This window comes from Phlebotomus argentipes, unplaced genomic scaffold, assembly GCF_947086385.1.
Source record: "Phlebotomus argentipes unplaced genomic scaffold, Phlebotomus argentipes genome assembly contig_15, whole genome shotgun sequence".
NCBI classification, from domain to species: Eukaryota; Metazoa; Arthropoda; class Insecta; order Diptera; family Psychodidae; genus Phlebotomus; species Phlebotomus argentipes.
In genome coordinates, this window is record NW_026776181.1 from 6,525,695 (window position 1) to 6,538,397 (window position 12,703).

Consider the following 12,703-nt stretch of genomic DNA (forward strand, 5'->3'; position numbering starts at 1 on the left):
AAGAGAATAAAAGCTTTACCAATTACATTGAAATCCTCTAAAAATTCATACTTCTTCTTTTTCATCTTATTTCAAAGCACAATGAGAACTATTAATAGCACTTGAAAAATTTATCTTGTCAATATTGCAATAAACACTACATTTTTCTCTTCCCACATTTAAAACGGTTGTTTTAACATTACAATTGCACAAAAATTCATAGCTAAGAAACTTTCTCATTTCAAACATTGTTTTCTTCTTATATTCTTACGCAAAAAGCTTCACTACGTCCTTAAACAATTCTTCTTCATTCTACAATTTATTCTCATCAAATGGCATTTCTCCTCAAAATTGTTGTAAATATTTTTTTCAATTCAATTCAATTTCATAATAATACTTCTTTTTTTTTGAACGGCACAAACTTTCTTTTCAAAGAAACTTCTTTTCAAAGGCACTGGAATATCTAAAATCCAGGCAGCGGAATTTTTTGAAATCCTGTAAAACTTTTCTATAGTAAAAGTTTTTCTTCAATTTTACATAATATTTTTTTAATCGGTCACTTGTCAAAGGCCTTCTTGAGTAAATTTCTTTTTATTTAATTCTGTTTTCAATTCTTTTTTATAATATAAGACACACCAAATTGATTGTGAGGCCAATAAAATCACACTCACTACCATCAAATCACTAACAAATTACTCTCACTTTCTTAAACTTCTTCTTCTTTTGTTTAAAGATTCTTTTAAAAAGGGGGAGAAAAATTGCACGATTAAGCAAAAATTATGCCACAATCAAAATGATTTTAAGCATCGAAGCTCGCGCACTATCAACTCACAATGAAGCCAGTTATTATTCTTTCACAAATGCAGCAAATATTCTTTAATGTTACATTATTTTTGCTTTCATTAAACTTAAATACCAAAGAGTAGGTGAGGGAAGATGAAGGGGGGCGAGAGTATATTTTCTTTTCAATCATATTATTCCACTATAATGGATTAATTCATTATTAAACAAGATTACTACTTTCATTACAATTAGTTTATAGTTAAAACGTTTCCTTAGGGATTGTTATCAATTAGAACATTAATAAATGAGAAAATTATACCTCTCATGATCACAAATGGAGACTTTCTGCTTAAGAAATCCAGCATCAGAAGTCAATTGAACCGTTTTCCACCAGAAGGAAGAACACAATTCATGAGCAAAAACGAAAACTTCCAACACTTTCACCAGAGAGTCTCCGAATGCGATTTAAAACCGATTCTCATAGATTTACATAAAACCTCTGACACTTTTCAAGAATTGTTCAATTTTCTCTCTTTCTGAAATTTTTCTTTTTTTTCTCCCAAACATTTCTTTTTTTTCTACCTTTGTAGCTGCTTTCTAATATTACATTTAAATATCTCCAAAGTTAAGAGTTATCAACTAAAAAAAAAAGATTGTTTTGTTGTTTGTAAATTTAGCAATAAACTTAACTCAAGTAATTTCACGTTTTTTTGTTGTTGTTGTTGCATAATCTTCACATTACAAATTATAGTAACTTCTTAATAGCTAAAAAAGATTGAATAATAAAAGAAAATAATCATAAAATTTCCATCAAGTATAACGCAAAAAAATAATCATCAAATAAAAAGGCCATCGAAGAACAGTAAAAGAAATCATTCATTAGATTTCTTTTCAAACGAATCCTCTCTTCTTTCTGAGAAGAGAAAAAAAAATAAGGAGGCGCGATTTACTGTCTAATATTAGAGAAATGTATACAGTAAAAATGATAAGGGGTTTCTTTCATTATTCTCACTCTGGGCTCTCTCTTCTTCTCACTCTCTCTCTCTCTCTCTCTCTCTCTCTCACTCTTCTCCAGTCGCTTAAGAAACCGAACTTATGGCATTGTGAGGTGAGCCCATCTGCGTGAGAACCTTGTCCAGCCACTGCAGTGGCCCGTGGAGGTGAATCTCAATCCAGCAGGGCGTCGATGTGACATCCTGACGATGATACTCAGCACCCCAGCCCTTCACGAAGCTCATCCGGATTGTGCACATCTTCGTGAGTTCGTACACCGCCTCGAAGCCATGATTGACAGACTGCGAGAGGAGCTGAGCGAATTCTTGATTGTTGAAGATCTTGAGCGAGCATCCGGGTGGGATTTTGCACACGGTGCTTGGGTGAAAGCCATGATGGTGGTTGCAATTGCGACTTTGTACAAATATCGCCGTGTCCGACAGACACTCGGCATACACCTCGCCGCCCACATAGCACAGATGCACCCCCTTGCCAATGTGACGTCGTGTGTTCTCAATTGTACTATTGCGATTCACATTGCTGAGCTGTCCCAGGCAGAAGCGCTGGCTGTTGTTGGCTGGATTGGTGAATCCATCAACTATGACTGAGTGGGATGTCTGATTGGTGGGCGCCAGGCAGTGGAACACCTCACCGACCCGGCAATTGAGCTCATAGTAGGCAATACTCGCCCAGAACGGCGGCTCCTGATAGCGCACCGGCGCCACCTCGCCCATCTGGATGTCCATCGACGAGTCCGTCGGGTTGTTGCTGTTGGCATCTTCAGGTGGGCTGTACGCAGGCGGCGGCGTCTCGGGCAGCGAACCGTACGGACTGGTGGGATTTGAATTGACCGAACCCGGACTCGACACCGACGACAGCGGACTGTTGGGACTGATGTGAGACGTGAAGCCAGTGCTGGAGTAGCTCACATTGTGGGGCATCGTGGGCTCTGCCATCGACTGAAATGGCAACATCGAGTGTCCCGGCGCAAATTCCGAGTGTCGCGGCACAAGAACCGGTGGCAACACAGGACTCTCGACCCTCTTGTAGTGATACGGATTGATGCACACCTCCTTCTGCTTCGCACTGAACGGATATTGACACGTCTCCAGTGGCTTCAGCTCGTGATGACTCTGCAGATCCGGCCATCGCCACACGCGACAATAGATAACATGCGGCAATCCTTTGCGATGCGACACCTGCAATCCAGTCCAGACACACAGAGAAATGTTAGCAACTCATGCTCAGTGTGATGAATTACAGAAACATTCCAAATACGCCCATGTCACATGTGATTATTATTGGCGAGATTAATTTACAGCTCTTGAGCTCTTGCCTTGATAACACTTCGCGCCGCGCTATTGGCGATAGTGCTCAGCAATATGAGACATTCAAATCCCAGCTCAATCTCCAAACTATCAGAGTCTAAAATATTACTCCTCAAAAATCGACTAGTGACTTTCCCATTGATGATTCACAAAATCAATCAAAAAGAATGAACTGTGAAATTCTCTGTATTTTACCGAAAAACAAACTTTCCCGGAAAGATATTCTCATCGTTTTCATCTCTCATAGAAGCCAATCAATGAATCACACAAATGACAATTCTTCTCACTCACCTGCAATCGTCCGTCCAGTGATCGTGGAATTGTGACACACTTTGATGGCTGTCCAGGACATGATAGCGCCCTCTCGAGCTCCTCAATGGCACCCTTGCGCTTCTTCAGCTTCTTCACTAAACTATCAACCGCCTTCTCGGCCCACTTCTCCTCTTCGTCGCCCTGCTTCCAGCCCAGCAGCTTCTTCACCGCCGGACTCGTGAACGAGAACAGACTATTGAGACTCGACATTGTACTGCTGCTGGACGACTCAACATCATCCGTCTCCATTGTCGCTGTCAAGTACAATTGATGTCTCTCTCCTCGAAATTGTGATGGTAGCGCAAATTGGGAATTGAACAGGAAGCGATTCGAGCCAAAATTCAAATCTACAGTATTGATTGGTTGCACGTTGTTGAGCAAACAAGTTGGTTTCGATGAAAAGAGACAGAAAAAAATTCAAACTCTTTAGATATTTTTGCTATACAAATATGTATATAAACTCTTATCTATCACACTAAAGCAATGTTAGGACAAAAAATCAACAAGCTGCAGTGAGATTCTGGAGGAATGCGATGCATCCAAAATGAGAAAATTCAATACACACTACGCTATGTATTTATTTTGCGCTCTGTTCTACACAATTCAAAAGTATTATATGTACTTTTCTACACGAAATTCCAGCAATATGCAATAAAAAGCACACACATTTTTTTCCTCCTTCTACCAACAGTCATACAGGAAGCCCACAAACAGTTAGAGTTTTGAGTCTTTTTTATCATAAACAAGACCAAAGAGAAAAAAATATTACAGAGTCAATATTAATCGATTAGTATGACGTCTTCGAACTGAAAAGTGACTTTGCGATGGGGTTGAGCGATGAAGGCGAAAAGAGTCCGGCATTCACAATGTGTGAAGTAAAAAAAAAATGAATGTTATCTAAGAGAGAAGTACGGAAAAATATAAATAAACACTGAGCTGCAAAATATCCGAAATCAATTGAGTCTAAACATTTGAATACTTTTTATCATAAATATACGTCCCCAGAAGACGTAACAATCTTGAATATCACATTACACAATAAAGAAAGCAAGACTTTGCTGATTCTCCCTATCAATTCTACCAATTTTAATTGAATTGCGAAAAATATTTCACAATTAAATTCATACTCTGCATATTTACTACAAACGTGAGTTTTTTATCTGAAAACCACGCCCACTTTATTGCTCCGCCCACAGATTTGGCATTTTCGCTAAAAGTGATTAAAAGTCAGCTCATATCAAGATCGAATTTAACCAAAATGGCATATCAAGTGTTAGACAGAATCGTTATCTGGTGACACCAGAAATACGAAGAGTGCGCACAGACGAATGGGATTATTTTTAATTGTTCCCTTTTCGCCCCAATCATGATATAATATACATAAGCAACACCTTTAAGCCTCTTCACGCGACATGAAGCCAAATTGCACACTCTCGCAGTGAGAGAAACATTCAATTAAAAATGTCAAAGCATTTAACAGTTGCAAGATGAAGGATGATAAAGCACTTGAGAATTTTATACATCATTCGCACATATGCAGTGATTAAATTATATGGCAGGGCGAGACATATGAAATGAGATAAAAGGTGACAAGGAGGAAGAGAAATTGCATATAGAGTTGTTAAGAGTGCATAGAAAGTATAATAATATAGGGGTAATATAAGGAGAGGGTGACCTTCGCTGTAGTAATTGCAATTCTCACTTCGATTGGCCATTTTCGATGATTTCATATAACGCACGCAGAGTCTCTCAATTCTAATTATGTGTGACTTTTTTTTATTCAGGTTCAACTCTCTCGTCACAACTTGTTCCTCAATTTTCCTACACACAATTATTATTGCCCGCACAATTCACAACATATATATATATATATACAGCAACAGTACAATTAAATACTTGTGTGTCTCTCTATATCGCTCTTTCTTTGCTCTTTTGCAATGAAAGCTTATGCACGGTGAAGATAAAAGAAAATAAATCTCAACTTTGATGCAATTGCAGCACACATCATGAGTGTTTAAATTCAATAAAGTTGCCCACAACTTTTCCGCATTTGCAGACCGGATTGTGCGAAGAAGGTAAGAAATTCTTTATGATTTCTGCGCGTTATATCATTTTCTCCTTTGCCTGTTCTTCTTTTTTTTCTTCCCTACATTTTATCCTCCTTAGCACTCACTGAGGCACACACGATTGAACATTTTATCAGTTTGCTTTCGCCCAGACGAGACTTTTATTCTCCTCCAGTAGAGCGTCGATGGGTGAAAATCACTTCTAGAATTTCCCTCCTTCTATAAACAACACCATTTTTCCTCACTTTCATGCACTCTCTCAGAAATTCATCCAATTTTCCTCCACATTTCCCCCACTCAGACGCACTCCTTCTCCACTGTACAATTCTAATCTTCCTCAGTGAGTCCTTTTCACACTCTACACAGCTGATAATTCACCACAAGTCCTCAGGAAAAATTCTATCTAGCACACATTGAGAAAGAAGTCACTCTCTTTCAGTATCTCACTCAAAATGAGACTAAAGTACGTGAGTCTCTTGCTCATACTCCTTGCGAGTCTGCCGAGAAAAGTCTCTCTCTCTCGCGCGCGCGTTCTCTTCTTGTACAGACTTTGAATCTTGGCAATAATCGCATTAACGAAAGGAGAGATCCGAGCACAGCATCTCAAGAAAATCAACCCAAGAATACTGCTTCCCGCGAAGCAACTGAGAGAGAGAATCAGAGAGAGAGATTGAGAGAAGTTTCCAATGTTTTGATCGCACTAATCTGCGCGCGCGCGCGCGTGAGTATTTTCCTTGTTATATAGAGAGAAAAACCTAAACGATACGACATCAAACATTTCACAGTGCATACACGCATTCATTCCATCCTCTCTCCTCCTCTCTTTCTCCTGAGAATACACACAGTATCTTGAGAACCGTTTTAGAAACAGGCCAATGCACAATAAATGCCTCCTCGATCAGTGTTCAACTCATGGTGTAATTACAAAGATTCAAGTGCGTATTACAAACGATTACACGAGAGTAAAAGATAATCTATGTTACAAACATGGAGTTGGGAGAGAGAGAAAAGAACAGCCAAACGAGTCACCCAATACAGAATGGAATAATAAATATGGGAAGCACACACAAGACAGCATATTGCATATTTTTCTTCTTTTCCCCAATCACACTGACTCTCAAGAAGATATGCGAGACAGACAGAGAAAGATCTTCAGCATCCGAATGGAAGAGAGAGAGTTATAACGGAAGAAACACACCACATAAGACATCAGAAAGCGACATATACAAGATAGATGAGTTGGAGGAAGATTACAACAACAAAATATTGATAATTTTTTTCATCCATCTCCCCATCACATTCGTTATATCTCTTCACTCTTCGTGTGTCTCATTACAAAAAGTAAATTTTCAAATAGGGTGAATGATCCCCCGGCATGATTGATTTTTATATTTCACTTCTCTCGTCATTCCCTGCTCTTTATCATCTTTTATTCACTATAATTTCACCTGCAATTTTCCTCTAAAAACACAGGGTTGGCAAATGTAACTTAACACACCGAGACACACATTGTATAAAACCCCACCGATTTGCTCAGTGTTATTAATCTATCCATGATAAAAGGAAAAGCAATTAGCGATTACAAACTCATCTAGTGTATTACCAAGTAATTATCTTAATAGTCTCCCTAGTGGCGCCATCTAGGAAAATGCAACAAACCCGCTATTTGCGCCGAAAACGATCAACACTAAGCAGACCTCGTCTGAGGAATCTCAAAACAATTTCTGTGTCGTCTTATCTTCCAAAACAATCAAATGTAATAAAATCTAAGCCCGCTATATTGAAGCTTAATCCTTATCTTTCGCATTGCCTCAAGTGATTTTGACATGTTTGACGTCAAGCTGCAAAATCTGTCTGATGATCAAGTGTAAACAAATTTCCGAAGAATATCAATTTACAAATCGACAGACAGGCAAAAAATTGCTCTCGCAATTTGCTGATACAGCGCATTTGCATACAATTATAGAAAATGCACTCTCTGGGGAGACATTGTAAAAGTCTTTCCTCAATCAAAGAGGCGCAGACAAATTTGTCCAACCCTGAAAGCTTGAAGTAGTTTAACAATGAAATTTCCATATGTAATGAAATGGTGGCTTTTCCAAGAAAAACACATATGAAAATTATCGCAAATACAGCCAAACGTCGTTTGAGTGAAACATTCATTTTCAATTCATAGGGTGGAAAAAGCAGTGGAAGGAGTTTAGGAAGGAGAAAAGGGTCAATGAAATCGCTCTTCACCCTCACTTTCCACCAGCAACTCCTCATCGTGCCCAGCGCGCATTTGCACTAATCAAAATACACCTGTGACTCAGTGATGAACAAAGAGTGAAATTGCTCGAAAATAGAGTGGAAAATTGAGGGAAAAGAGGGTTGAAATTCATGTTTCCCGCCACTTTTCTCCCGGCCATTCTTCACATAGGCGCACTCTCATAATAACATATTAAAAATAGAGACACACGATACAGCAATTCAATAGCAAGCAAACCAGCAAAATGTAATTGCAATCATACATCAATTATGTGTTGTATATTTTTTCTCTTAAATGGTCTAACATGAAATGAAGGCAAGTTGAAACGACAGAAGGAAAATGAATTGAGTATCACGATATTTATAAGATTATTATGATGCTTGCACAGAAAAAAAAACGTCATGAATGTGGTCAATTAGATGAAAAGCAGTTTGTATTGCATTTTTCACTCAAATTAAAAAGCTCTGCGCACTTTTGCTTGAGCAATTTTCTCAATCTAAACCTCACCATAACTCACACTCCGCCGACCAAGAATTTTCACAATTCAACGCCATTCTTCTTCTTCTCCTCTCTCTCTCTCTCTCTTCCGTACTATTCACAAAACTTCTCCTCGCAACACCAGCAATTTTCCTCTTTTACATGGAAAACGTGATGGCAAGGAGTAATAATAAAAAGTGCAACAATGTTCCTCTTTTTCCTCACTCTCACGCCGTTTTCCAATGCGAAATGAATGAATGAAAAAAAATGGTTTAAAACTCAATTATACATTGCCATACATTAATCTGAAATGAAATTCCTCCTTTTGCTCCAATTTTTTTTCCTGTCTTTTCTTTCCTTCACAACTAAATGCGAATAAAAAAAGAGAGAGAGAGAAAGACAAGAAATTTTAGAGTTGAATATTTTCCTCTCTCTCAATAATTTTAATGGTTTTGACACATTAATTCTTATTAAAAAGATGTAAATCTGTCTCATGGTTGAGGACATCGAAAAATTTCACAGCACGAATCTCTTGAGCACGTGGAAAAGAGTCGACAATATGTTGATCTTGGGCATCACGGATAAAAAGCAAGGGGAAAAAAGTGAAAAATTGAATTTTATACGAGACCCAAGACCCCATATTTCAACTCAGTTTCTCGCCATCCATTCATTCATTCCTGGCATCTCACTCTAACCTCTCCACTCGCGCGATCTCACCGCGCGCAGTCAGTTTCGCTGCCATAAAATTCTTCCTTTATAATATTAGTATAGAGAAAAATATAACATTCTGATGACATATCGCCTTCATGTGTTGATACATTTATGACAATCACGATACGCATTTTCTCACTCAATTTCCACACACTCACTCACTCTCTTTCTTGCCTCTGCGCGTGCACGAATTGTCCCAACTAGAGATGACCCAAATGAAGCATCATTAAGCCCTGTGCAGAAAACCATCAACACGGACTCAACCACCTTCAATCACTCCAAATTCCAAATAGTCGAAGTGTGTTTGAAAGAAAATTGGACAACTTTGCGACATCAGAGCACAAACACACGCACTAAACACTTATTGCGCGTTGAATTTTATTGGAGGAAAAGGGCGCAGAGTTTCTTATTTCCAATCCACCTCAAATATTTGTCTATTTGATCACCACTGAGCCCTTCAATATTATTGAGAAAATTCCTCAGATATCTCTCTAGCTCAACACCCAAAAATACACCCAATGGGGGACTTTTTCCTACACCAAACGCCAGTGCAAACAGACTCTAAATATTACTTGATCTCTATATACAAATCAAGAGGAAGAAAAAATATAATCTCGCGACGCGATCAGAAGGAACTTGTGACTAATTTAATATGACTAATTGGAATGCTTGTTTATTTGTGAAATTCCCATGTTATTTACATTTATAACTGAAAGTCTCAACAAAGGACTCATGAAAAATAAAAGTGTCAAGATTGTGATAAGTGAAATGTGATGAGAAAGCTCTACTAAATCAATATATTTCTCAATGGCATTTGCTTCCTCTGCCATTGAATATCTGATAATGGAGAAAAGTTTCAGGAAGTCCAATGAATAAAACATGCTCTAAATTACACCCTAATTGCACTCGTGTGCTGAATGTGTGCCTGATAAATAAGCACAACTCCAACCAGCTAGAGAGAATCATTCAAAAGCCACCCCTCATATCTCAAACGACGATGTGAATGAATATCCTGGCACTTTCCATCACCTCACATCGTTCCGCATAAAATCCCAATGAAATATAGAGAAATACAGTGGCGAAAATTAGTTTAGGACACCTAAGAAATGTTGATCAATTTCAACTTGAAGTTCACTTGAAGTCGAAAAATGATCAGAATCTTATGATCCTTCACAGGATGTTAAGATCACGGCGATATTTCAGTTTCTATTGCCAGTTATCCTCAAAATCTATGTTATAACTTGCTCGAAACATTTAAATATTCACTAGCATTCAAACGTTTCATAATGCTAGAAAACCTAGCACTAAAGCGATTGTAGCACACAAAAATACTTCGAAAAAGTATAATTCACTAAACTAATAACTAAATTTCAGAACTGATTTGATTACTCAATGAATTTCTCGGGTGTCCTAAACTACTTTTCGCCACTGTTTATATGCATGAGAGCGAGAGAGAGAGCCGTAAAAGTGGGATGTGGAGGAAATAATTGATTTGTGTGCACTTTTGCGACTGAGCACAAGAGAGATCTGCAAATGGAATTATTCTGCACTGGCAAATCTCTCTCACATGTGTGTGGATTGCTTTTGGGATTTATGGTTGTGAAAAGAGTTGCGAAGGGCGCAGGTTGAATTGAAATGAATCTAGATATACCGCAGCTTCAGCCAGTATTATTATCATCAAACATAGAAGCCAACGCGAATGAGAGTGACTCTATGGAAGCATGAATATGCGATGAGGGACGCTGAGAGATGACATTTGCCAGCGAGAGAGTGAGCGCGCTGAAAAAATCCAGTGGATGTGGAAGGATGGGAGGGCGCGTGAGGGCAAAAAGCCACCCACATACACACCAACTATAAATCGTCATTTTATGTACATTTCATTACAATAAAACCGACTTCAGCTCGCTCTCTTTCTCTCTTTCACACAGATTTTGTGCTCTATGAGAAGCACAACAATTGACGACGAGGAAGAGAGATGCGAGGAGAGCAGAAAAAAAACAGAATCAAGCAAATATAATCCCAGAGAATGATCTTTCACAGCACAGCATTTCTTCCATGGTAAAGTCGTACGAAATGACAGAGAGTATTACACTGCAGAAATTACTTTATACTCCCAAGCCAACATCTCTTCGCCTTCTGAAGGGGAAAATTTCATCAAGTCACACTCTGCATTAGGTGCGGAGGGAAGAGAGAGAAAGAGAGCAGAACGTGGAATGTTCCCACTGATTAATTTCCATCTCTTTAATATTCTTCCTGAAATATCATCCAATTTCGATGCTTTTTGCCTCTGTTGCTCCCACTTTTTTCCAGGCCAACACGCGAAAGATAACTTGTAGCTGATATTTTGATACACTAGCGTGCAGAATTGCTGCAAATTTCCTCATAGAAATCAGTGGTAAGCACAGTTTCACCTTCTATTGCCATCATCGAAGGCAAACTTGCCTTGACGAGCACTCATAAGACCGTGATTCATTAAATTGCCCGGAGTTGTCCCAATAAGTTGAAGTTTTGGTAACTTATCGACACTTATCGATAGAAATTGCGCACAATTTTCTTTTACAATATTAAGGAAACTTGGGGCTAATGAGACTATCGATTTTAACTACTTTTTCCATAAAATTAGGTGAAAACATTGTCGATACCTTTAAACCAAAAACAATCAAATGATATTTAGTACTAAGAACGCTTTACATTTAAAGAGAAAATATTACCAAAAAAAGTCTTTAAATCAATTACATTTGAATTTTGTTGAGTGAAACTATTCATTCCGACACTTTTGCCCCTCACTGTACGTGTGCAAAGAAATCACAACTGATTTTGTAGCATTTCTTATGTTTGCCCAAATGACTCACGCGGCATTTTATCGTGAAAGGAATGATGAATTTTCGTCAATTCATTGATACTGACGACGCGAGAGACTCGTGTGCAATTTTCCAGGGAATCCAGAGTCACTCTGGCCATGATATCACACTGAGGTCAGGCCGCCGGTCTTCCCGGAGGGCTCGAAGCCCACCGGGCCGGGCGATGTGAGCGAGAGAAATGCAAAAAGGAGTCCGATTTGGGTTTCCCGCTGGGCCGAGTGGCATATTTCTTGTGCTGCGGCGCTTCAGGGCCAAAATGGAAGCAGAGATGAGAATCGCACTACAAGCTTGCTCACCCTCAGCAGAGCAAAAACTGTGGCCGATGGAGGCCTTCGGGCCGCGATCAGCTGTTTTGCATTGTTAATTACAGCCATGGGGGCATAGCGGGGGCACATGCATGCTGCCAGAGCACCCAAGCGGGCTCCCAAGCGTGCAATAGAGCCTATGGAGGTGCTCTGTTATCACTCAAGCAGCCAAATCACTCGAAAATTAATGTGAAAAACCCACTCACCATTCGTCGCAGGTCCTTTTCAGCTTCCGGGGGCCAACAAAATTGCACTCTGGAGACGCCTGGAACACGGGAAAAGGGCAAATTAGTGCCACTCAGCGCACTCGCCACCGCCACCGAGACACTCGAGGTGGAAATGTCCAGGTAAACAGAGGGAAAATGCGGAAAAATGGTCAAAAAGTGAGGGAGATTGAAGTGACTAAGAGGATTTTTTGTTTGTCAGACGCTCACATTTTTCCACCCGTTTTTCACCCCTTTCACCTACCTCTGCACACAAAACTCCACTCAATCCACCTGCGCGACACACCTGAGCTACGTTTTTGCCACTTTTCACAACTGCAACGCTGTTTTTTCACCCACTTTTGCTGAAAAAATACTTCACGCCACTCAAAATCACTGCCATTGGCAAGCTATGTGAAGTTGGATTCACTCGTTGG

The 12,703-nt window shown here is 39.3% G+C and overlaps 1 protein-coding gene across 4 annotated transcripts; it reads right to left on the minus strand.

Annotated features, from left to right (window-relative positions):
- Positions 1-218: 218 nt before the first annotated feature.
- On the minus strand, positions 219-12,677 carry LOC132263564 (protein mothers against dpp). Of its 4 annotated transcripts, XM_059763378.1 has the most exons (4): positions 12,532-12,677; positions 12,270-12,328; positions 3,375-3,742; positions 219-2,954 (listed from the first exon to the last, which is right to left on the minus strand). In XM_059763378.1, exons 3-4 carry the CDS (start codon positions 3,642-3,644, stop codon positions 1,842-1,844), a joined length of 1,383 nt encoding a protein of 460 aa, XP_059619361.1. In that variant the 5' UTR covers positions 3,645-3,742; positions 12,270-12,328; positions 12,532-12,677; the 3' UTR covers positions 219-1,841. The 4 variants fall into 4 exon arrangements, with proteins under 4 accessions (XP_059619361.1, XP_059619360.1, XP_059619359.1 ...); XM_059763377.1 differs by lacking the exons at positions 12,270-12,328; positions 12,532-12,677 and adding an exon at positions 5,098-6,086; XM_059763376.1 differs by lacking the exons at positions 12,270-12,328; positions 12,532-12,677 and adding an exon at positions 5,071-6,086.
- Between the last annotated feature and the right edge of the window lie 26 nt (positions 12,678-12,703).